This window comes from Hevea brasiliensis, chromosome 12, assembly GCF_030052815.1.
Source record: "Hevea brasiliensis isolate MT/VB/25A 57/8 chromosome 12, ASM3005281v1, whole genome shotgun sequence".
NCBI classification, from domain to species: domain Eukaryota; kingdom Viridiplantae; phylum Streptophyta; class Magnoliopsida; order Malpighiales; family Euphorbiaceae; genus Hevea; species Hevea brasiliensis.
In genome coordinates, this window is record NC_079504.1 from 35,530,728 (window position 1) to 35,556,526 (window position 25,799).

At 36.0% G+C, this 25,799-nt stretch overlaps 1 protein-coding gene across 3 annotated transcripts in view; it reads right to left on the reverse strand.

Annotated features, from left to right (window-relative positions):
- The window catches only part of LOC110644460 (phospholipase SGR2), a 33,637-nt gene that overhangs the window by 5,025 nt on the left and 2,813 nt on the right, over positions 1–25,799 (reverse strand). For 2 of the 3 annotated variants that reach the window (XR_002492827.2, XM_021797237.2), the window contains exons 4-15: positions 23,839–23,994; positions 23,497–23,580; positions 23,246–23,398; positions 22,913–22,963; positions 21,857–22,027; positions 14,894–15,043; positions 14,251–14,316; positions 13,603–14,154; positions 13,438–13,516; positions 13,224–13,345; positions 8,793–8,865; positions 2–104 (exon numbers count right to left, since the gene is read on the reverse strand). Coding sequence is in view for 2 of the 3 variants with exons in the window: in XM_021797237.2 (XP_021652929.2) it covers positions 2–104; positions 8,793–8,865; positions 13,224–13,345; positions 13,438–13,516; positions 13,603–14,154; positions 14,251–14,316; positions 14,894–15,043; positions 21,857–22,027; positions 22,913–22,963; positions 23,246–23,398; positions 23,497–23,580; positions 23,839–23,994 (1,760 nt within the window). In the remaining variant the exon portion in view is untranslated. The remainder of the gene's footprint in view (position 1; positions 105–8,792; positions 8,866–13,223; positions 13,346–13,437; positions 13,517–13,602; positions 14,155–14,250; positions 14,317–14,893; positions 15,044–21,856; positions 22,028–22,912; positions 22,964–23,245; positions 23,399–23,496; positions 23,581–23,838; positions 23,995–25,799) is intronic. The other variant, XM_021797238.2, reaches the window with a different exon arrangement.

Here is a 25,799-nt window from a genome sequence, read left to right on the forward strand (position 1 = left end):
CCTATATGCAACGGGGTCAAATGGGTGAAAAATGTTGAACATTTGCCGACAAGCTGGCATCTCTTCATTAATATTTTCCTCCTCCCAATATTCGTGACCTTTGCCTGGAATAGACAAAAATAGAGTTTTTAGTTGGGGGGGGAGGGGGGAAGGGGGGGATTGCGGTGTGTGGGGGAGATGGGGGGTGGGAGAGAACGAACTCAGATGAAGCCAAAATGAATGACAATGCTCAAGCAAGAAATGTCATAAAAAATTTTAATTTGAAAAAGTTTAGATGAAACAAATGATTATGGAAACCACAAAGGCATTTTCTCAAGGAGACATTGGTGATGGGTCCCCATCTTGATCATAAAAGGAATAAGAATAACCCGGTAGGCAGCATCCTTTTGTTAATAGCTTTCACACATTCATTTTCTTTCTTACATTCATAATGCTGGAATACCCACTTTTTACTAAGATAAGATGCAAGAACTATTTCCTGGGATTTTCATCTGTTTACAAATGTTAATTATGGATAGACAATAAAATTTATGCTGTTACTCGAGGTCAAAATTAATTCTTTTGCTTAGACTGGAGGTGAAATTTGGTTACCCTTTTTTGTCTTTTTCTTTTCAACTACAAACTTGGTTACTTCAAGAATCTTTCCTGCAATTCTTTTTTAACTTATCTTGCATGAGTTCCTACCTCAAATTTGTTTTCCTTTTTACCCTAACTATTACAGCTAGAGCACAGGCCTAATATGATATCAAACCCTAATATTTGCCTTATGTGCTGTTGTATTGTGAGGCTTATTATCTACATTGTTTTACTACAGTAAGGTAGCATTTGGTTGCAGAAATGTAATATTCTCACCTGAAATTACTTTCCTTGGAAGAATGAATTCTAGATAACTTATTCAAGAATAACTAACATGACTGTGTTTTGGTAGTAGCTAGGTAGGTGTGAGCGATTGGTCAGTTCGGTCCAAAACTGAACTAAACCAATCAAACCGAATAAACCGAACCCTTTAAAATATAAAACTGAACCAAAACCAATTTAATAAAGAACTGAACCGAACCAAACCAAACCAAATTAATTCGGTTCGGTTCAATGGTTTCAGTTTTAAGAGAATCCATAATCATTGTTTCCCAATCCCAATTTTCTCTTTTCTCTCAATCTCCATTCTCCAATGATTCTCAATCATCAATTGCTACCCATGAATAATTATCCCATCAACAAAACAAAGAATATCATTAACAATTGAAACAGAAAAAGTGATGTGCAAGGTTGAAAGGAGGTTAGAATAAATTTGATTAAAGGTAAAAAGCACGGGCCCCCATTGACTTATTGGTGAAGGATCCACAATCTATCAAATGATTGTAGTCCTAATGAAACACATATCAAACAAAATATTGAAGAAACCTTAATGAGCAATCCAGAACTCCCACTAGTCACCATGACCAGGGGAGAGCAGAATTCGGTTTAAACCGAAAAACCGAACCAAACCGAATCAATTCGGTTCAATCGGTTCGGTTTTAAAATTCAATCAGTTCAGTTCGATTTATAATTTTTGATAATTTCGGTTAATCGGTTCGGTTCGGTAAAAATGAAAAAAAAAACCGAACCGAACCGAAATTATATATATATATATATATATATATATATATATATATCAAGGAAAATCAAAGAAAACCGAACCGAACCCTAAGATTTTTTAGTTTTGATTTCTAATTTTTTTTGTTTTTATGTTTTTGTTATTTAGATTTAATGTTGAAAATATGAAATTTTATAAAATTCGGTTTGATCGGTTTAAAACCGAACCGAACCGATATTTATCGGTTTGGTTCGGTTCGGTTTTCTCTTATTAATCGGTTTGATTCAGTTTTAAAATTTTTGATTTTCGGTTTTCGGTTTTTTCGGTTCGGTTCGATTTGCACACCCCTAACCATGACCAGAAGTACAGATAGAGAGAGAGAGAGAGAGAGAGAGAGAGAGAGAGTAGGATGGGAACTTTAAGAGGCAAAACCCAGATAAAAAATAAAATTCAACAGAATCTGTGAAACTTAAATTATAAAAGGAGAGAACAAAAAGAAGTTCAAAGCTAAGATAACAAATTTGGTACAACTGATATTTTTAAAGGAAACCAAAATGAGATGAGGGCATTTGATTCTTCTAAGTCCTGGATGAAGAGAAATACCAAACCCACAAAGATAACAACTCAGATGAAGTGGATTTAGGCCTCCAAGATCAGGCAAAAGATGATAAAGGCTAAGTGACTAACTGTTGCATCACCATCGCCCCTTAGGAGTGAGCACTGCCATCTGTCTCCTTGACAGTCGAATGCTACTGTGATAGTGAGAAAGAAGGCCAAATTCATGGGTGAGCGAAACAGTGAAAGTGTTGTTGTGTTGATTTTGAGAGATGGAGCATGGAGTAGTTGGTTCAGAAGAAATTGAAGGGTTTTGGTGGTTTGGAGAAGAGAGAATTAGAGAAATGCAGGGAAGGGGAGGGATTTTTCATCGAGCTGGGCATGGGCAGCATTGATTTTAGTGCAAAGAGAGGGAGTGAGGGAGTTAGTAGCAAAGGAGGGAGATGAGTTTGAAGGACTGAGGGCAGCGACATTTTGGAAGAAGCATATTAAGCTTGTTGAAGGAGACGGGAAGAAATTACACCAACAATCCTAGTTCCCAAAAATGCAGTTTTTGACAGATTCTGTTCAGCTCGGTTTTATTGAAATTTTTCTTCAAAAACCGAACCGAATAAACTGATTTTCAATAATAAAATCAAACCGAATTATCAAATGGTTCAATTTGGTCGATTATTTCAGTTTAAACAGAATTCTGCTCAGCCCTACCTAGGATGCAGAAGGTAAGTGAAGTTGATTATAATAATGCCCTCAATCACAAAATCAATGGGTATATTACTCATAGCAATAAAATAAATACATTTACATATTTAATTTAAGGAACTTTTGGACATGTTACTCAATATGAACATAAAAAAATATTGTTTCTAAATACCCCTCAGGTTGTATTTGGTTACAAGTGTGATATTCTAAGGATTTGCCTACAAGCTATTAGAAATTGCAACTAATATCAGGAATTTTAAAGGAAAAAAGAGGTAAATTTCTCCAGAGACATGGAACATTCATAGTGATTAGCCTACAATGCAAGAACATATAAGGAAAACCATTAGACCATATAATTGCTTTAAGACATAGGATAATGTTCATGGCATCTTCATGGTATTCTGTATTTGGTGCTCTTATAGGGTTAGTCTTTACCAAATGTTAAATGAGAAGATTTAATAGTTATATTCCCTTTTGACTGTCATTTTGTTTCTTAATTAGGACCAAATATTTTCCTCCCACTTGCACCTGACTTCATCCTCGTTCTCAATAATACCTCCTCCTGCTATTAAATATAAAAGCTCAATGGAATTGTTACAAAAATATATTTGCGTTAGCTACTATAAGCACAAGACAAATAGTTTTTTAGATATAAATGTGTCTTACTGAATATCTTCAAATCAACAATTGATGGTGAAGAACCTACCGTTTACAAGCTTCCCTATCAGGAATATTAATAGACACATTTATAAAATAATAGATTCTTCACATAGTTTTTTGGCACAATTCCCAAACTCATATCCACATAGCATTATGTGAAACAATGTCAATGAAATCTTCAACATTTTTTGGTAATTGTTATGGAAAGTCAATCACTATATTATTTCTTTGTATATTCTGTATTCTGTATTCCTATTTAGGATTTCTTATTTAGGATTTCTTCCTAATTAGTAGAACACAATTATAGGAATCAATTGTATATATATACCCATGTACAGATTAATTGAAATTAAGGAGAATCATCTTTTTCTACAAGGTATCAGAGCAGGTCATCTATCTAGGGTGACTATTTGTTCTCACCACCCAACTCAGGAGAGACCTTGGCCGCCGACCGGCCGTTTCGACTCCGATCAACATCGCCGACGTCGCCTCAACCCCCTTATTCCACCACTGTGTGTTGTTGCCTGATCCGGTACACCATTAAAGGACTTCTGAGGTTTGGCTCTCAGATCCTATTTCGGTATTTGCTTGATTTGTGATTTTAGGTTATTTTGCTGCTGTAAGCACTTTGGATTAGCGTTTCAGTTAGTTTTCTTTGTCTCAACAAATGGCAGACAATAAGAATGTTATTTCTGATGCAATTCCGGTGATGACTAAGATCACGGAACACAAACTTAATGGTTCAAATTACCTGGAGTGGAGTAAGACTGTTAGGGTCTATTTGCGTAGCATTGATAAGGATGATCACCTTACTAAAGATCCACCTACGGATGATACACGACAAACTTGGCTAAGGGAGGATGCTCGGTTGTTTTTGTAGCTTCGGAACTCGATTCACAGTGAGGTAATTAGTTTAATTAATCACTGTGAATTTGTTAAGAAATTGATGGATTACTTAGATTTTCTGTATTCTGGTAAAGGGAATATCTCCCGTATTTATGATGTTTGTAAGGCATTCTACCGTGCTAAGAAAGAGGATAAGTCTCTCACAGCTTATTTTATGGATTTTAAACGGGTATATGAGGAACTTAATGTATTATTGCCTTCTAATCTTTATGTGAAAGTTCAACAGGCCCAACGGGAGCAACTGGCTGTTATGAGTTTTCTTGCAGGCCTTCCTTCAGAGTATGAGACTGCTAAATCTCATATTCTCTCCAGTTCTGAGATTTCCTCTTTACATGAAACGTTCACACGGGTCCTTCGTACATAGAGTACCCAATCTTTACAGCCTGCCAGTAGTGCTCTTATTAGCCGTAATCCAAATGGACAACAGGGTAATAGAAGAGGAAGCAGAGGAGGAATTACAGGTAACAGAAGTAATCAATGTAATGGAGAGGCTAGTTCTAATCAGGATTCAAGATGAGTCATTTGTTATTATTGCCATGAGCCTGGCCATACAAAATATAATTGTCTGCAACTTCAGAGGAAAAATCAGCGATCACTGATGGCAAATATGGCAGCAGAGGATTCTACAGTATCTTCCTCTGAGAAAACTATTTTGGTATCTACAGAGAATTTTGCACAATTTTTCCAGTATCAGGCATCTCTAAAGCTTACCAGTTCCCCTGTCACTGCGATCGCTGAGTCAGATAAATCCACTACATGCCTTGTGTATTCCTCATCCAAATGAGTTATTGATTCTGGTGCGACAGATCACATGACAAGTAATTCTAGTCTTCTATCTGCTTTTCAGTCTAATCTCACTTCCTCTACTGTTACTTTAGCTGATGGTTCTACTTCTTGTGTCATGGGTTCTGGAACTGCGAACCCGACTTCGTCAATTTCTTTATCATCTATTTTGTATCTACCAAAATTCTCTTTTAATCTACTTTCTGTTAGTAAACTTACTCGTACCTTAAATTGTTCTGTTTCCTTTTTTTCTGACCAGTGTTTGTTTCAGGATCTTACGACGAAGCAGATTATTGGTAGAGGACGTGAGTCAGGTGGTCTCTACATTCTGGAAAATCATGTACCGCGGTCGCTTGTTTGCTCCAGTACCTTAACACCTCTTGAAGCTCATTGTAGATTGGGCCATCCTTTTTTCTCTACCATGAAGAAGCTATATCCTCGCCAGTCTTTATCGATTTAGAATGTGAGTCGTGTCAGTTTGCAAAACATCATCGTTTGCCTTCTGTGTCTAGAGTCAATAAACGGGCTTCATCTCCTTTTGAGTTAGTTCATTCTGATGTTTGGGGTCCTTGTTCTGTTACTTCTAAAACTAGATTTCGTTATTTTGTTACTTTTATTGATGATTACTCTCGTGTTACCTGGTTATATTTAATGAAGAATCGTTCTGAGTTGTTTTCTATCTTTTATGCCTTTTGTAATGAAATCAAAACTCAATTTAATATTTCTGTGCGCATATTAAGAAGTGACAATGCCAAAGAATACTTTTCAGCACAATTTCAGTCTTATATGACACAAAATGGCATTCTTCATCAGTCTTCCTGTGTGGATACCCCATCCCAAAATGGCGTGACCGAAAGAAAAAATCGGCATCTTCTTGAAGTAACTCGTACTCTTCTTTTTCAGATGAAAGTTCCTAAACACTTTTGGGCGGATGCAGTTTCTACGGCATGTTTTTTGATTAATCGTATGCCGTCTTCTGTCCTTAATGGAGATATTCCTTATACTGCTTTGTTTTCTACAAAATCTTTGTTCCCTGTTGAACCCTGTATTTTTTGTTGTACCTATTTTGTGCGTGATGTTCGTCCACAGGTTATTAAATTGGATCCAAAGTCTCTCAAATGTGTCTTCCTTGAGTACTCCCGACTGCAAAAAGGGTACCGTTGTTTCTCTCCTACTCTTAATCGTTATCTTGTTTCTGCAGATGTCACATGTTTTGAGTCCACTCCATTTTTTCCTCAATCATATGTGTATGAGAGTTAGGGGGAGGAGGATGATCTCTTAATATATACTGTCCAACCAATGTCTAGTCCTCTCCCACAGCCTGTTCCTTCTGTCTCTAGACCTACTCGATCTCCCGTTGTTCATGTTTATTCCAGGAGATTGGAGATTCCTGACTCAGATCCTCCACCAGCTACTCCGTTGGGAGATCCTGTACCTCATACTGATCATGATTCTAATCTAGACTTACCCATTGCTCTTCGTAAAGGTAAACGTTCATGTACTTACCCTATTTCTTCTTTTATTTCTTATAATCAATTGTCTTCTTGTTCTCGGTGTTTTGTTACTTCTTTAGACTCTGTTCCTATCCCTAATACTATTGGTGAGGCACTGTCTCATCCTGGCTGGTGTGCTGCTATGAAAGAGGAAATGGAGGCTTTAGATGCTAATAGTACATGGGAACTATTGCCTTTGCCCACTGGTAAGAAAGCTATTGGTTGCAAATGGGTATTTACAGTAAAGGTAAATCCTGATGGTTCTGTGGCTAGGTTAAAAGCACGCCTTGTAGCAAAAGGATATGCTCAGACATATAAGGTTGATTATTCTGACACTTTTTCTCCTATAGCTAAACTTACTTCTGTTCGCTTGTTTATCTCTTTAGCAGCTACATATGATTGGCCCTTGCACCAATTGGATATCAAGAATGTTTTCCTTCATGGTGATCTTCAGGAGGAGGTGTATATGGAGCAACCACCTGGGTTTGTTGCTCAGAGGGAGTTGGGTAAAGTTTGTAGGCTTCGGAAGTCTCTTTATGGCTTGAAACAAAGTCCTAGGGTCTGGTTTGGGAGATTCAGTGAAGCAGTACAGGAATTTGGTATGCAAAAGAGTAAGTGTAATCACTCAGTATTTTATAGGCAATCTGAGACTGGTCTAATTCTCCTGGTAGTCTATGTGGATGACATTGTCATCACTGGGAGTGACTCTACAGGTATTTCATCTCTTAAAACCTTCCTCCAAACCCAGTTTCGGACCAAAGACTTGGGATTGTTAAAGTATTTCTTGGGTATTGAAGTTATGAGAAGTAAGAAGGGTATTTTCTTGTCTCAAAGAAAATATGTCATTGATTTATTGACAGAGACAGGAAAATTAGGTGCTAAGCCTTGTAGTGCACCAATGACTCCAAATTTACAACTGTTAGCAGGGGATAGTGAGTTATTTGAAAATCCAGAGAGATACAGGAGATTGGTAGGAAAATTGAACTACCTTACAGTCACTCGTCCTGACATTGCTTATGCTGTTAGTGTGGTAAGTCAGTTTATGTCTTACCCAACTGTTGCTCATTGGGAAGCCTTGGGACAAATCTTATTTATCTAAAGGGCGCTCCAGGAAGAGGTTTGTTATATGGTAATCATGGGTATTTGAATGTTGAATGTTTTTCAGATGCTGACTGGGCTAGATCTAAGGTTGACAGGAGGTCAACTACTGGATATTGCGTTTTTATTGGAGGAAATTTGGTGTCTTGAAGAAGCAAGAAGCAGAGTGTAATTTCTCGATCTAGTGCTGAATCCGAATACAGAGTCATGGCACAATCAGTATGTGAGGTAATGTGGATACTTCAATTACTAGATGAGACAGGTTTTAAGACCTCCCTGCCTGCGAAATTGTGGTGTGATAATCAAGCTGCTCTCCATATTGCTTCTACTCCGGTGTTTCATGAGCGGACCAAACATATTGAGATTGATTGTCACTTTGTTCGTGAAAAGATTCAACAACAGATCATCTCAACAGGACACATCAAAACTGGAGAGCAGTTAGGAGATATTTTCACAAAAGCTCTGAATGGAGCTAGGATTTACTACATTTGTAACAAGCTGGGCATGATTAACATCTATGCTCCAACTTGAGGGGGAGTGTTATGGAAAGTCAATCACTATATTATTTCTTTGTATATTCTGTATTCTGTATTTCTATTTAGGATTTCTTATTTAGGATTTCTTCCTAATTAGTAGAACATAATTATAGGAATCAATTGTATATATATACCCATGTACAGATTAATTGAAATTATCTCTTTCTACAGTAACTAAGGATGGGGGATGCCACTATTTGAACACCCAATGTCCTAAATAATGAGCATGCACTTGACCTTTAGGTTATCAGCCCAAATATTAATTTTGATACTAGTCTATGTTATGGCCTCCTAAGAATAGAGATTTTGTCAATGGAATAAACACATAGCTAAAATCTGTAAGGGATAAGATAAGAAAGCTATACCAGTATATAGCAATTAATAAATCATATGAGGCAAACAGTAACATCAAAAAATTTCATGAAATGCAGAGTAACCACTCTTAAAAATATTAAATCACCAATATTCATGTTGGGTGTTGAGTAATACCAATTCCAATGCGAATGTTACGAAGCGCAAGGAAGACACCAAGAGGTGATCCAACAGCAAAGAATGTGTCAACCTAATATATAAAAATTTCATTCAAATTAATGACATGTCCATGAGATATTAAACCTGAAATCAACGATGATTAAGAATTTGTAACCTCTTCACTTTCTAATTCATAAAATAAATAAATAAATAAATATGTTAGAATTTGAAATTATATTACATAGGGACAAAAAAACTTTGGACAAAGATAGTAATACAATTCACAATTCGAAACTTTGGAACAAAACTAGTACATCACAATGCAAAGGACCTCCTCAGTGCATAGGCTCCCCGCATTCTAAGGGTTGGGGAATGCTATCCATTGTACACAACCTTTTTTTCTTTTTTTTTTTTTTTTTTGTGTGTGTAAAGATGTTGTTTGCACAACTCAAACCCATAACCTTCACATCACAATGGAACAAACTTACCATGTGCCAAGGTTTTCCTCCTATATCGGAAGTCAGAACACAAAGGTAAAAGAAAATTTAAAAGGAAAGGAAAAAGAACTATTTGTTATAGGAAATTAACCATGTAATTATGTAAATATCGTTCCCTAGTTTAGCTAACATAGTTATAGGGATATATTAGCATAGTTATAAACTATTTGTTACAGGAAGTCAACTATGTAATTATGTAAATATTGTTTTCTAGTTTAAACTCCGCCTAAGTAGTTTACGCTTAGCCGGTCCCAAGCCAGGATAAAGGAGGAGGGTTACGGTAGGTGACAACCAGCGTAAAAATTTCGTCACACCTTATGATATGGATTCAAATGATATAAACGTTGGGGCGTCCTCTACTAACGACGCGCTACATCGGAGCCCGGGTGTAGTGAGAAATATGCAAGGGTGTAGGGCGTTCACCGAAAGCGACGCGCCATGCCGGCGCCCGGGTGTGGTGTTAAGTGAGCAAGGGTTCCCACATCATGGACGGGTGTGGGTAACGAAATTAGTCCATAGGACAAATAGTAGAACAGATAGTGGAACAGAACACAAAATAGGCATAGAAAATAACAGAAGATATCATAGAAGGAGACCAATTAGGAAGGAGCAAGATAGGAGGAGGATCAGGATTGGTACTTGGAATGTTGGATCACTTACAGGAAAATTAATGGAGCTTGTGGATACCTTGGAAAGGAGAAGGGTGAATATTGCTTGCATTCAAGAGACTAAATGGGTAGGAGAGAAAAGTAAGGAAGTGGGTAATTCAGGGTACAAACTGTGGTTTACCGGAAAGGAGAGAAACAAGAACGGAGTGGGCATAATCATAGACAGGACATTGAAAGACACAGTAATAGCTGTGAAAAGATTAGGAGATAGAATTATACTAGTAAAGCTAGTACTAGAAGGAGAAACAATAAATATAGTTAGTGCTTATGCCCCACAAATAGGACTAGACAGTGAGAGTAAACAAAAGTTTTGGGAAGATATGGATGATTTAATGCAAAGCATACCGAATGAAAAGAATGTTTTCATTGGTGGAGATTTGAATGGACATGTAGGAAGTAATAAACAAGGTTATGAGAATGTTCATGGAGGTTTTGGTTTTGGCAGTTGAAATGAGGAGGGAAAAAACATCCTGGATTTTGCTATGGCATACAACCTAATACTAGCAAATACCTACTTTATAAAAAGAGAGTCACATTTAGTGACTTTCAAAAGTGGGCAACATAGAAGCCAAATCGACTTCCTCTTAACAAGGAAGACAAATAGAGCTCTATGCAAGGATTGCAAGGTCATTCCAGGAGAGGCTTTAACAAGTCAACATCGGTTGGTGGTCTTGGATGTCAAGTTTAGGAACAATTCAAGTAAGGTCAGAAGAAATAGTGTAGCTCGAACAAAGTGGTGGGAGTTCAAAGGAGTAAAGCAAGTGAAGTTAAAAAATGAGCTTCTCGAGTCCGAAGTATGGAAGCTGGGTATGGAGGCTAATGATATGTGGATACAGATGGCATCAAAGATTAGAGAAGTAGCTAGAAAAGTACTTGGAGAGTCTAAAGGACATGGACCACCCTCAAAAGAGAGATGGTGGTGGAATGAGGAAGTACAAAAGGCAATGAAGAGAAAAAGGGAATGGTATAAGAAATTACCTAAATGTGATAATAATGAGGCATATGAACAGTACAAGATAGCAAAGAAAGAGGCAAAAAAGGCAGTTAGTCAAGCAAGAGCACAGGCCTTTGAAAAGTTATATGAGAAACTTGGAACTAAAGAAGGGGAGAAAGATATTTATAGATTAGCAAGGAGGAGAGAAAGGAAATGTCAAGATCTTAATCAAGTTAGGTGCATTAATGATAAAGAAGGAAAAGTGTTGGTGAAAGATGAGGACATTAAAGAAAGATTGAGAAATTATTTTAATGATCTCTTTAATAATAGTCAAAATGGTAATAGCGTGAATATAGACTATAGAACAATAGAAAAGAATGTGAATTATACTAGAAGGATTAGATCTTTAGAAGTAAAGGAAGCACTTAAGAGAATGAAAGTGAGTAAAGCCTGTGGACCCGATGAAATACCAATTGAAGTGTGGAAGTGTTTGGAAGATATGGGAGTTACATGGTTAACTAAATTATTTAATAAGATTCTAAACTCAAAGAAAATGCCTGATGAATGGAGGAGGAGTATTTTAGTACCTATTTTTAAAAATAAGGGAGACATACAGAGTTGCTCAAATTATAGGGGAATTAAACTCATGAGTCATACTATGAAGTTGTGGGAGAGAGTTGTAGAGCATCGACTACGTCATGATACTTCTCTCTCTCAATCATTTGGTTTCATGCCCGGTCGTTCAACTATGGAAGCGATCTTTCTCATTAGAAGCTTGATGGAGAAATATAGAGATGTGAAGAAAGATCTACACATAGTTTTTATTGATTTGGAGAAGGCTTATGATAGTGTTCCAAGAGATGTCTTATGGAATGTGTTAGAACAAAAGAGGGTATTTATTAGGTACATACAAGTGTTTAAAGATAGGTATGAAGGAGCAACTCATCAAGTGCAGCGATGGGAGGGGACACAAGAGATTTTCCGATCTCAATTGGATTACACCAAGGATCAGCCATAAGCCCTTGCCTTTTTACATTAGTTTTAGATGAATTGACGAAATATATACAAAAGAGTATTCCTTGGTGCATGATGTTTGCGGATGATATTGTTCTGATAGATGAGACACGAGAAGGAGTCAATGGAAAGCTAGAGCTTTGGAGAAGTACTCTAGAGTCAAAGGGTTTTAAGTTAAGTAGAACAAAGACAGAATACATGCATTGCAAGTTCAGTGAAGGCCAAACTGATGATAGGGAAGGAGTTAGTTTGAATGGAGTTGTACTGTCCCAAAGTAATCACTTTAAATATCTAGGCTCAGTCCTTCAAGTAGATGGGGGATGTGAGGAGGATGTTAGTTATAGGATTAAAGCCGGATGGTTGAAGTGGAGACGTGCCACGGGAGTTTTATGTGATCGTAAGATTCCCAATAAGTTGAAAGGAAAATTTTACCGTACAGCCATACGACCGGCTATGTTATATGGTAGTGAGTGTTGGGCACTGAAAGAGTCGTATGCGTCTAAGATAAGAGTTGCAGAGATGAGAATGTTAAGGTGGATGAGTGGCCACACTAGATTAGATAAATGAGAGTATTAGAGAAAAGATAGGAGTGATGCCAATTGAAGATAAGTTGAGAGAAGGAAGATTGAGGTGGTTTGGTCATGTGAAGCGTAGACATACGGAGGTTCCAGTTAGACAAGTAGAGCACATTAGGTTAGAGGATAGAAAGAAAAAAATGGGTAGACCTAAATTGACTTGGAGGAGAGTAGTACAACATGACCTAGAAGCATTACATATTTCTGAGGATTTAACCCAAAATCGTTTAGAGTGGAGAAAGCGAATCCATATAGCCGACCCCAAATTTTTGGGATGAAGGCTTAGTTGAGTTGAGTTTATTGTTTTCTAGTTTAGCTACCATAGTTATAGGTATATATTAGCATAGTTATAAGGATGTATTCCCATTTAGATTACAAAATTTTAAGGCATTCTTATGTGTGTGTGTGTGTGTGTGTGTATATTGCATAATAGGGTATCAGAGCAAGTCAGGGCCTAATTTCAGTTCTAGCCCAATTTCGAGATATTCCCGCTGCATTTCAGTTTCAGAGAGAGGATTCCAATTTTCAAATGTCAACCAGATGTCCCGATTACCACTCGAGGGGAAGTATTGGAATATCACTTGTGGGAACAAGTCCCACATCGGTAGCATACAAAAAAATTAAAGGGCACATAAGTGTTTGCAAAACAAACAAAAATGGCATAGGCTATTTTAGTGATGGAAAGCCCAATTCAGCATGTAGCCTGCCAATTTGATATTCACACTCTTGAGTCCATAATTCTCAATATATTTTATCTATACCTTGAATTCAAGCTTTGTGTACTTAATATAAGGTGTATGACTCTTTGGTGCATCACCTATCCTGGATGGCTGCCTCTCAGATATGGATTGCTTTGTTGTGGTTCCAATGTCCACTGTATTTTCTGTTTAACACATCAAAACCCAATGATATCAACACCGAATAGCACCTTCATAAAATAAGAAGCTAACAACATATGTTAAGACTAGCTATTACCTTGAGGCAACCCACCACGTATATCTCTAACACTGGATTGTGATTCCAATTTGGCAATTTTAGCCTTAAGGGAATCAATCTGAAACACAAACCACAAATTTTACGCACAGCAATCTTGTCTACTAAATTCTACAGAAAAAGAATCACATATCTATAATCGCAGACCTCTTCCCTTAGCAATTTAATTGCTTTATCCTTATTGCTAGTACCATTGTAGTCTTCTCCTACCATTTTCGCAAAACCATTAATGTGATCATCACATTTCACTCCAGCAGCTTCAACTAATTGATCCCTTTCCTGAGAAAGCATGTCACTAGAATCATTACCCAATTCATCGTCACTTTTCTCACTTTTTTGCTTAGAGTCCAGAGCAATTGCAGGCAGTTCCTCTAAATCATCAACCAGTTGATTTGGGATAGTGGGAAAATCTGAAGCATGTCCATCAGGACATACTGAAGTAGATTGTTCATTTGTCCTTTCTTCATGAACAGGATTTGCTTTTTCCATTGCTCCATTAAGCACACTGGGGTTGTTACCCTCCAGATTGGTTGAAGAGTCACCTACAGAGGATTGATTGGTCATGTCAAGAGAAGATTGATCACTCCTAGCATGTTCCTTGTACATCCAATCCATTGGAAATGGTGAGGATAGATTCTCCTGATGGCAGAGAATGTCATACGAGAGGACACTTCCCAAAGAATGACCATAGATAGAAACCTATCCAAATATTAGCAAAATTTTGAGACTATCCAGTGCAAATAAACTGTCATGGGTTGACAAAGAAACACAGCATCAGCTCAATGAGCCACATACCTTTCCATCATAACCAGGATTTCGCTTAAGAAACTTCAAATATAACCGGTTTAATTGGTTTGATACCTGGAGCAGAAGTTATTATTCATCAATTCATACTTCTAATGAGTTTCTAGTCCCAATCTAAAAAACTTGAAGCCATTAATATGGTCCTTCATGAAATAAGGTTGTAATTGGTCAAATTACCAAAAAGAAAAAATAATAATAAATAAATAAATACAGAATACTATGATAATCAAAATCTCATCACATACACCTATGAAAGGGACTTTAAACGCAATTATTTATGTGGGACGAAAAAGATTTTGAAATAGAATATGCAATGACATTATCACTTGTTGCTGAAGATATCTCCACCAGAAGTTTATTTTTGAAGAAACTACAAACATCAGTCAAGAACAAAAGCTTACATGCTCTTAACAAACTAAGGCATAGCTTTTAAATACATATTTACCAAAAGCCAAAAAAAAAATTAGAGTACCTAAATAATGAATAAAGTCAAACATCTATTGCAGGTACAAATGATGATGCTATCTCCATTAAGCAACCAAATGCAAAGAAGCAATTTAGAAGATTCAAACAGCCTTTACAGGATAATTAACCACAAGAAGGAAGAGAAAAATTTTGGAGATCAAGTACACACCGAGTTAATAATATCCTGACAATAGATGGGGCTCATGTAGTATAATACATCATGTACTGTTGCACTCAGCGTGACACGCAAACCACGTACACCATCCAAAGTAATCTTTTCAACTGCTGTTTCACCACTAAGCTTCAAGCCCTTTCTCCACTGAAATAGAAAAGCAGGAATACTATGCGATTATAGCACATGCTAACACTAAGACAAAGAAATGAAAACAAAATCAAAAATAAAGAGAAGCAAATATGAAGAGAAGACATGAGAAGAGTTAAAGCAAGTGTTAACAAAACCAGAGAAAAAGAAAGCTTAAGCTGGGCAAAAAAAATCCATCCTAAAATGCCTCACATTTTCTGAGTGAATCTTGAATTTTACTAGACTAGTTCATACCAAAAATAAACTGCAATCATCCATCCAAAGATAACTGTACTTTTTAATTTACCATATTGTTGGTGGGATCCCATTGTTTTCCATATATTTTCCAAAAGACCAGGTAGCCGCTTATTTTAGTGAAAATTTCAAAAATTTCGAATTCTCAATTTTCCCAGAGTAAGAAACATGCCTGATAATGATTGTCAAAAAATTTGTAGTTTTCTCACAAGGGATCAGCTAGGAATCTATCCAAATGATAATTTCAAAAAATAAACTAATAAGCATTTTGGCAGTGCCCAATCCCAAATATACACAAATCCTCAAAACAAAGGAAACTCCCACCAACTTTCTTGCAACACTAGAAGCATGGATTTAAATCACAGTCACAGATGTGAATGGAAACAAGCCTGTAACAGTCACAACGCAATCACTACACAAATTTTTTTGAAAAATTTGCAAAGTTCATGAAATTAATAGATATTTAAAGATATAATTAAAACTAAGATACACAACTAAATAATAAGCATAAACACATCAAATAAAAATATGAAATCCATCATTCATTGACATCATTAGCATTAATTAATTTATAACTAAAAATAACTAGGATCCTAAACGGGCATATGGAGTGTGGCTCATTGTAGTAGGATCCTGAATGGGTTGGGACTTAGGAGAATAATGATATAGAAGTACAGATTTGTTATGGAAAGTTAATCACTATATTATTTCTCTGTATATTCTGTATTCCTATTTAGGATTTCTTATTTAGGATTTATTCCTAATTAATAGAACACAATTATAGGAATCAATTGTATATATATACCCATATACAGATTAATTGAAATTAAGGAGAATCATCTCTTTCTACGTGTTATCAGAGCAGGTCATCTATCTAGGGTGACTATTTATTCTCACCACCCAGCTCAAGAGAGACCTTGGCCGCCGATCGGCCGTTTTGACTCCGATCAACATCGCCGGCGTCGCCTCAACCCCCTCATTCCACCACTGTGTGTTGTTGCCTGATCCAGTACACCATTAAAGGACTTCTGAGGTTTGGCTCTCAGATCCTATTTCGGTATTTGCTTGATTTGTGATTTTGGGTTATTTTGCTGCTGTAAGCACTTTGGATTAGCGTTTCGGTTAGTTTTCTTTGTCTCAACAAATGGCAGACAATAAGAATGTTATTTCTGATGTGATTCCGATGATGACTAAGATCACGGAACACAAACTTAATGGTTCGAATTACCTGGAGTGGAGTAAGACTGTTAGGGTCTATTTGCGTAGCATTGATAAGGATGATCACCTTACTAAAGATCCACCTACGGATGATACACGACAAACTTGGCTAAGGGAGGATGCTCGGTTGTTTTTGCAGCTTCGGAACTTGATTCACAGTGAGGTAATTAGTTTAATTAATCACTGTGAATTTGTTAAGGAATTGATGGATTACTTAGATTTTCTGTATTCTGGTAAAGGGAATATCTCCCGTATTTATAATATTTGTAAGGCATTCTACCGTGCTGAGAAAGAAGATAAGTCTCTCACGGTTTATTTTATGGATTTTAAACAGGTATATGAGGAACTTAATGTATTGTTGCCTTTTAATCCTGATGTGAAAGTTTAGCAGGCCCAATGGGAGCAACTGGCTGTTATGAGTTTTCTTGCAGGCCTTCCTTCAGAGTATGAGACTGCTAAATCTCAGATTCTCTCCAGTTCTGAGATTTTCTCTTTGCATGAAACGTTCACACGGGTACGTCGTACATAGAGTACCCAATCTTCACAGCCTGCCAGTAGTGCTCTTATTAGCCATAATCCAAATGGACAACAGGATAATAGAAGAGGAAGCAGAGGAGGAATTACAGGCAACAGAAGTAATCAGCGTAATGGAGAGGCTAGTTCTAATCAGGACTCAAGAGGAGTCATTTGTTATTATTGCCATGAGCCTGGCCATACAAAATATAATTGTCTGCAACTTCAGAGGAAAAATCAGTGATCACAGATGGCAAATATGGCAGCAGAGGATTATACAGTATCTTCCTCTGAGAAAACTATTTTGGTATCTACAGAGGATTTTGCACAGTTTTCCCAGTATCAGGCATCTCTAAAGCCTACCAATTCCCCCGTCACTGCGATCGCTGAGTCAGGTAAATCTACTACATGCCTTGTGTCTTCCTCATCCAAATGGGTTATTGATTCTGGTGCGACAGATCACATGACAGGTAATTCTAGTCTTCTATCTGCTTTTCAGTCTAATCTCACTTCCTCTACTGTAACTTTAGCTGATGGTTCTACTTCTTGTGTAATGGGTTCTGGAACTGCGAACCCGACTTCGTCAATTTCTTTGTCATCCATTTTGTGTCTACCAAAATTCTCTTTTAATCTACTTTCTGTTAGTAAACTTACTCGTACCTTAAATTGTTCTGTTTCCTTTTTTCCTGACCAGTGTTTATTTCAGGATCTTACGACGAAACAGATTATTGGTAGAGGACGTGAGTCAGATTATTGCGAAATTGTGGTGTGATAATCAAGCTGCTCTCCATATTGCTTCTAATCCCGTGTTTCATGAGCGGACCAAACATATTGAGATTGATTGTCACTTTGTTCGTGAAAAGATTCAACAACAAATCATCTCAACAGGACACATCAAAACTGGAGAGCAGTTAGGAGATATTTTCACAAAAGCTCTGAATGGAGCTAGGATTGACTACATTTGTAACAAGTTGGGCATGATTAACATCTATGCTCCAACTTGAGGGGGAGTGTTATGGAAAGTCAATCACTATATTATTTTTCTGTATATTATGTATTCTGTATTCCTATTTAGGATTTCTTATTTAGGATTTCTTCCTAATTAGTAAAACACAATTATAGGAATCAATTGTATAAATATAGCCATGTACAGATTAATTGAAATTAAGGAGAATCATCTCTTTCTACAAGATTAATTGTTCTCCATCACTTCAAATAAACCTTCACTACTTGATGATCTTAGCTCAATAATGAATCAATGAAGACTTGTGAAGATGGAAAATTTGAGAGAAACAAAAGGAGAAGTGTAGAAACTGGAAACAAAATAAGCTCTAGCACCACAAATAAAAAGAATCCCTATCTACCTATGAGGGCAACATCATTCCTTATTAAGAAACAGTTGGTAATAGCCGTTACCCATTACAATTGTTTTCCATCATTATATAAAGAGGGTATCGGTAACAATACCCTCAAAAAAATAAAATGACTAGAAGTGTTGGAATGTGAAAAATGGGACAAAGTCCCACATTGGCCAAGTACAAAAAATAAAGGGCTTATAAAGTGATGCAAACCAAACCAAAATATGGGGAGCCCAATTTTAGCCTAATTACTGAAGCAGACCCAGCTTATTTGTTGATCCACACTCTTGGGCCTACAAATCTCAACATGGTATTAGAGTGATGAGGCTAAACGGCCATAGATCTGGGACTCGAAATCACAGTTGGTTGAGCATAAAGGAGCTAACCGATGAGCTAAACCAAAGTGATGTAGAACAAAGGGAAAGAACCAAGAAGAAGAGAAATCAAAGACCAATCCTTGAAAAAGAGAACTAATTCTTAAGATATTATTGATCTCATAAAAATTGTCATAATAAAACTTATCTAATAACAATAGAAACCCTAAGTCTTATTTATAAAATTAAAAATCCCAATAATATTAGGATTTTAAAACCCTAATTCAATCCTAATTAGGAATACTAAATAAAATAAATTAGAAAATAATAGACCTAATAATAATAAAATTTCTAAATAATAAAAACTCTTTAAACTTCCCAATGCTATAATAATTAAAATTCCTAAATAAAATTCTAACCTTCATATTCTGCATTATTCTCCCCTGATTGGAAAAAACTCAACCTCGAGTTCTAAAGAGTCGAAGAATCAGAAACTGCATTAGGAAAACAATCAACTCTTCATTCTTGTATGGTAGCAACAAGCTTGAAACCAAGCACTTCATACTTTCCGTTGCTCCTCCAAAACATTTGGAGAAATAAAATCAAATGGATTAATAGCTGAAAGGCTCCTCAAATCACTAGGAATAACTTAATTTTCTTCAATTTTCATTCAAATTTCCATGGCTTGAGTAGCCTCATCAGTTTCTTGCTCTAGAATAGGCTCTTCAACAGGTTTATGTTCAAGACTCAAATCTTAAGATTCTTCAATCATAGGTTCTTCAATTGCTCCTTTTCAATTTCAACTTCAACCTCAAGTTGCTTTTCAAATTCAAGCTTCTCTCATTGTTCTTCTTATTGTTGCCTTGCTTTTTCAAGACCTTTTGCTTTTATATTTTCAATATTTTTTATTGTATCCAACTGTTCTCTCAATTGAAACAAATGTGCTTCTTTCCATTTTTCAAATTCTTCAGCTTCTTTATCCTTAACTTGTTGACGAGCTTGTTTATCATGGTACTTGTTCTTACATTCTTCAAGTGCTTTCTCCCTATATTGTAAGATTAGCTGTCTATCTCGATACTCATCAAATAAACTACAAGGAGAATGCTTAGGACCACCATATAAATCTACCAAATAAGATATTTCATCAAACTGTTCATAATATCCATCAATCTCAGTTTGTATTCCTTGAATCGTATCCCATAACTCGTCTAGATGTACTGATGAATCATTAAATTCATTTTGTTGTCCATCATCAAACCACTTCATTAAGTCTTAAAAACACAAATCAAAAGCTCATACCAGTATTAACAATCATTGTTGCTTTAAAACTCCTGTCCAGTATTGTTGAACTAGCATGAGAAGACAATAAGGCAGCCAAGTGGTGGAGATGTCAGGAGGCAGAACAGATCTGGTGCAACTCAACTCAAAGTAACTGCATGAGATCTACTTCAAGCTGTTGTAGGTTCAAAGTTGGATCTAACCTGAACCGATGGAAACTGGCAGTAGGAGCGTCGGATGACAGTTCCGATGAGGAGAAACAGAAGATTGTTGGCTAACAATGTGGGGAGGGTGTTGAAGGTACTATCAGCACTGGGTTCTCTTTTTGTCGCAATGAAGTCTCTCAAAGTTTCTGGGGTTTTTTTTTATATAAATAATAGGCAGAAAAGATTTTGAAAGGACAAGAGTATTAGTTTGAAAGCTTGAAAGTTTGCAGAAGCTAAAGAAATTTGGATTGATTTTGGGCTCTGATACCAAAATTGATGTAGAATAAAGGGAAAAAACCAAAAAGAAGAGAAATCAAGGACTAATCCTTGAAAAGGAGAACTAATTTTCAAGATATTATTTATCTCATAGAAATTGTCATCACAAAACTGATCTAGTAACAATAGAAACCTTAGGTCTTATTTATAGAATTAGGAATCTCAATCGCATTAGAATTTTAGAACCCTAATTCAATCCTAATTAGTAATACTAAATAAGATAAACTAGGAAATAATAAACCTAATAATAATAAAATTCCTAAATAATAAAAACTCTTTAAATTACCTAATTCTATAATAATTAAATTCCTAAATAAAATTCTAAACTTCCTATTCTGCATTACAAAGATAAGCCAAACTAAGAGAACCCATAAGCTACTCAAAGGGAGCTAGACCCTAATGGCAAAGCCAAGAAAAGCCAGACCCAAATGGGCCCCTCATGCAATGACAAATGACAACTAGGCTCAAGAGCCTGAGCTAGAACCCAATTGCACTTGAAGGGGAGAGTTGGAATGTGAAAATGAGACAATCCCACATGGCCTAAGGATAAAAGATTAAAAATGCTTTATAAAGTGATGCAATCCAGACCAAAATGGCTTAGTCCATTTTGGTGATGGTAAGCCCAATTTCAACCCAATTCCTAAGCAGTGCCGGCCAATTTGTTGATCCACACTCTTGGACCTGCAATTCTCAACAAGAAGCTTGACATTTTGTTGCTAAAAATTTATATCCATTTTTTGTGATACTACTCTAATAAAAAGAAAGTGACTACAAACTTTTCAATGGTATGTTCACAAATTGATAATGCAGAATGTGAATGCAAACTTTTCAATGGTATGTCAAGTTCAAAAAATAGATAATACCCCATTCAGCTGAATCGAACAAATAATAACAGCTTAGCCCCCTTATACTATGATGTTACTAACTTTTTTTAAAGAAATAAAGATAGAAAACGGCAATCTTGATGTAATGTACAGTGCCACAGCCTCATCAAATAACAATGACACACAAGTACCTTTACATTCATATTAGCTGAACAAAGCCTAACTTCATTAGAACTGCATGAAATGTGATGCGGTTTTATCTTAATTCATGGAAGGGAGTCAACAAACAAATAACTAAAGAATAAACAAAAAAGCACGTTATCCCAAATCACAGTCCTCGTTTTCCTTATTGAGATGTCCATTATGGTTGTCTGCTTTAAAAAGTCAATACATAAGATACAATAAATTTATGAAATAATTACTTCATATGGAGAGCATGCAAAACTAATTAAACTTCACAAGTCAACATTCATTGCAGGAAATTTTTGGAAATGGACAATATTTAGCTTGGCTGTGAACATATAAATCATTTCTCTTTTGTAAAGGGAAGTCCAAAACTCCAAATTGGGGAGATTAGCACTTCATTTACCTGGCATGGTATGAAAAGTACTCGCTGAGCACCACGTTGATGTGCAGTTAGGTGTCTTTCAGCAAGACTGGCTGTGATATGGCGAAAACTACCAACATCATCAACCAAATTAGATTTCTCCAACCTTTGACCAATTCCATGAACCATAAAAACAACATGCCGAACAGGAACCTAGACCACCAAAAATGCAAGATTAAACCATATCCAATCAACAAAGTTAATGAATGAATTCAATATTAGAAGAGGAACCTATATCTAGAAGAAAATTATTAATTTAACAAAAAAAAGAAAAAAAGGCTAATATTCATACTATCCACAACTAGGTTAAGTTAATAGCATAATATATATATGTGTGTGTGTGTGTGTGTGTGTGTGTGTGCTCTCTTGATTTTTTCTACACTTGAACAGAAGGAAGTAATATTATCAGGCACATCATTTACAATATTACAACAAACTAAAAAGGAGGTGATCATTTTCACACATGAAATGGCCTGACTGCAAAACAATCTACAAGAATCACGCAGTTGTGAAAGAAGATGAAAGAGTGTCAGTAGAATTAAAAAGTGCCTAAACAACAATAATGACTCCTATCCATGGAAATAAGTAGCATCTGAATCAGTATGACAGATGATTCAAACAATCTGAAATCTAGAGACAATAACTAATAGAAAGCTATTCAGATCAAAGAAAGTCAAATGGCCCAAAAACCTCATGATCATGCTTCTTTGCATGAAAGATCTCCTGGCTCAAACTGACAGTTTAAATGGATGATTGTACAAACAAGCAACCATCAAGATAGAATCAAGCTGATTCTTAGACTTCATCTACAAAATCTAATCAAAGCAGCCCTTCTCCAAGCCCTTGTGTGTTATTCTTGTAACTTGTACGTAAAGAATTAAGATGAAATAACTGACAAATTTAAAAATTTATAAAAAAGGGAAGAAGCTAAAACTTTTCAAGAGAATGCCTAAAAATAGGTCATACATACATGACACAGTAGTCATGTACTGAAAACAGCATGAGTCAATGCATCAAGCAGAATCAAACAATGCACACCTGTGAACAGTAATCATCCATTTCTTCTTCCTGCTGCTGTCGAAGCTCATCCTAAATAAAAGAAGATGAACAAATAACCACCATATTCTACCATATGAATGCAAAAATAGCAAATCCTACCATTCTTTATATAATAAAGGCACCTTAGAAATTATAACCAATCTGAAATTTTACATAAATGATATGTATGAGAGAAAAGGATGAGTGATATGGATGACATTGGAAGAGCGGCCGCAGCTGTTATACCAAGTTTGCTGTCATGCATACATGCCATTTTTGTGAACAATAATCAAAGGTAGATTGTTTTCTACTACAACAGAGCTAAAAGGAAACCTGGGTTGGTTTTGCTGAGTGAGATGCTGAATAACCACGCCTTAACTTAATTCCATTTCCACTTAAGCTAATGATACTAGAAAAACTAGAAGCATCAACATTAAGCCACGCCTCCCAAGTATCGTCTTCTCCTGTGAAAAGTGCATGAAGTCCCTGCATAGCACAGCCATTCATATATTGATGTGAATCATATATCTGTGAACCAGTGAGCTAGATAATAACAATCAAATGAATGAATTTCCCTTTTTTACATAATTACTCACTGAAGTAGACCCTTGCAAATCAATACGTGCCGCAAAAAGCCCTGTCGGTTGAAATGTCCTCCTATGCCAAACCTGAAGCCAAGTTCAAAGTTGAAGAAATAGAGAGAGAACTAAACCACTCAACGTTTTTTCAAAGCTGAAAACTTAAATACATAGGTTTACAAAAGATTATCCTTTCTCCCGCATAATTCTACATTAAGGCACTTATTGAACTCTAATATATAAACTATCTTGAGAGTTAAAGAAATTTTGTGGCAAGAATGAGAAATGGTTTGCACCCACTGTGTCAAATAAAATTATTTAAAAAAGAGATGGTAGCACTGAGCAAACCTGACGGCGATATGCAATCTCTAATTGTTCTGCAATATCTTCACGAAGAGGCAGCCAATCAAGGCCCCCCTTATGAGCAAACCAATGACCCCTTAACACACGCCGATTTTCTCCATTCCAATAAACAGGAAAACAATGTCTCTTCACTAGATCTACCTGGAAAGTATTAGAAAATATCATCAGTGATTTTCCTTTTACGTCAAATTATGGAATAACGTGCCAAATTTAAGAACATAAGGCAACAATTATGAGTAAATATAAACATGCATGATAATAATACAAATCTTCATTAAGACGACTATGCTTGAAAAATTCACTTTATGCGCACAAAGATGTTGGAATATCACTTGTAGGAATAAGTCCCACATTGATAGTCTACAAGAAAATTAAAGAGCATATAAGTGTTGGCAAACTAAACCAAAACAACTTAGGTCATTTTGGTGATGGGGAGCCCAATTTCAAGCCCAGTTCAATTGCTAGCCTGCCAGTTTGATATTCACACATCCAGGTCCATAATTCTCAACATGGTACCAGAGTAGGTTAGGGCCTGGTTTTAATTTCAGTTCAATTTCCTGTTGTTGCCATTGCATTTCAGTTTCAGGTTTCAAATGTGCTGCCACTTGAGGGGGAGTGGGAATATCAGTTGTGAGAATAAGTCCCACACCAATAGTGTACAAGAAAATTAAAGACATATGAGTGTTGACAAACCAAATCAAAACAGCTTAGGCCATTTTGGTAATGAGGATCCTAGTTCAATTTGTAGCCTGCTAGTTTGATATTCACACTTTGGTCCATAATTCTCAACAAAAGGTAACAAAGAAATTGAATTTAAATACCAAACCAAAAAAAAAAAAATCAATGTGATAGAACATGAGAAGACATTAGCCATTCCAGCTTCAAATAACCAGGAAAAGAAAAGAGAGGGAGAATGGAATGTAAGATGGCATGCACCAAAGTGCAAAATAACTGCCCATACATCCCATATCTGCTAGCATAAATGTTATTATGAATTTAGCAAGATCAAAAGCAACCATACCATATTTGGTATGCCAATGAGATTAGATCATTTGGAAATGGTAACATCTTTCAATTGAAGGTCGCTCATCATATGTAGCTTAAAAAGTTTAATAACACTCACAATTCTTTCCTTAGTTTGATAAAAAAAAAATATTGCATTAAAAGATATGAGGAAGTGAGTGAGTACAACCAAAAGAAAAAAACCTCTTTAGCTTAAAAGAAAGAAGTATAAAAATAATTTTAAAAAAAAAGGCTTTATTCCAAAAAAAAATCCTCTTTAGCTTAAAACAAAGAAATATAAAAATAAATTAAAAAAAAAGGCTTTATTCAATCAACCAAATCACAACAACTTGCACAACTCCAAGGAACCTTCCCCCTTTCCTCCTTTGTCCTCATAAAACCCCCAAACTAGATCTTGAAAAAGTACTCCAGGTCCACGTGCAAACATACTATTCACAAGAAATAGCAAAAAAGCTTGTTCTAAATACTCTTGACAGAACAATGCAAATGCAGATTTTAATTACTCTCACCACAGAGAAAGCGAAGGATATATACAAGAAATGACAATGTCTTCAGGCCTTCAACTTGCTACAAACCATTATTTTTTACTATTAAGTATTGCCAACCAAACAAAAGCCTGAAATCTTACCCAATACGAAACTAAAGTGCAATTCTGGCTATGTAACTTTCCTGACATTGCGTCACACCCACTTATCAAGACACAACAAACATATTTCTAATAGTTTCCGTAAGATGCAACAGTTAGTCCTCCACAACCCTAATAAAGCAAATCATTATTTCAAAAAAGAAGCAGTCATTCAACAAAATTAAGTTATATGTCAACAAGAGACACTCCTTTCAAAACCATAGATTCATATAAAAAAGGAAGAAAAAAATGGCTCACAAAATCAGCAATGGCAAAACTCTACCGTTCTAAATTGTAG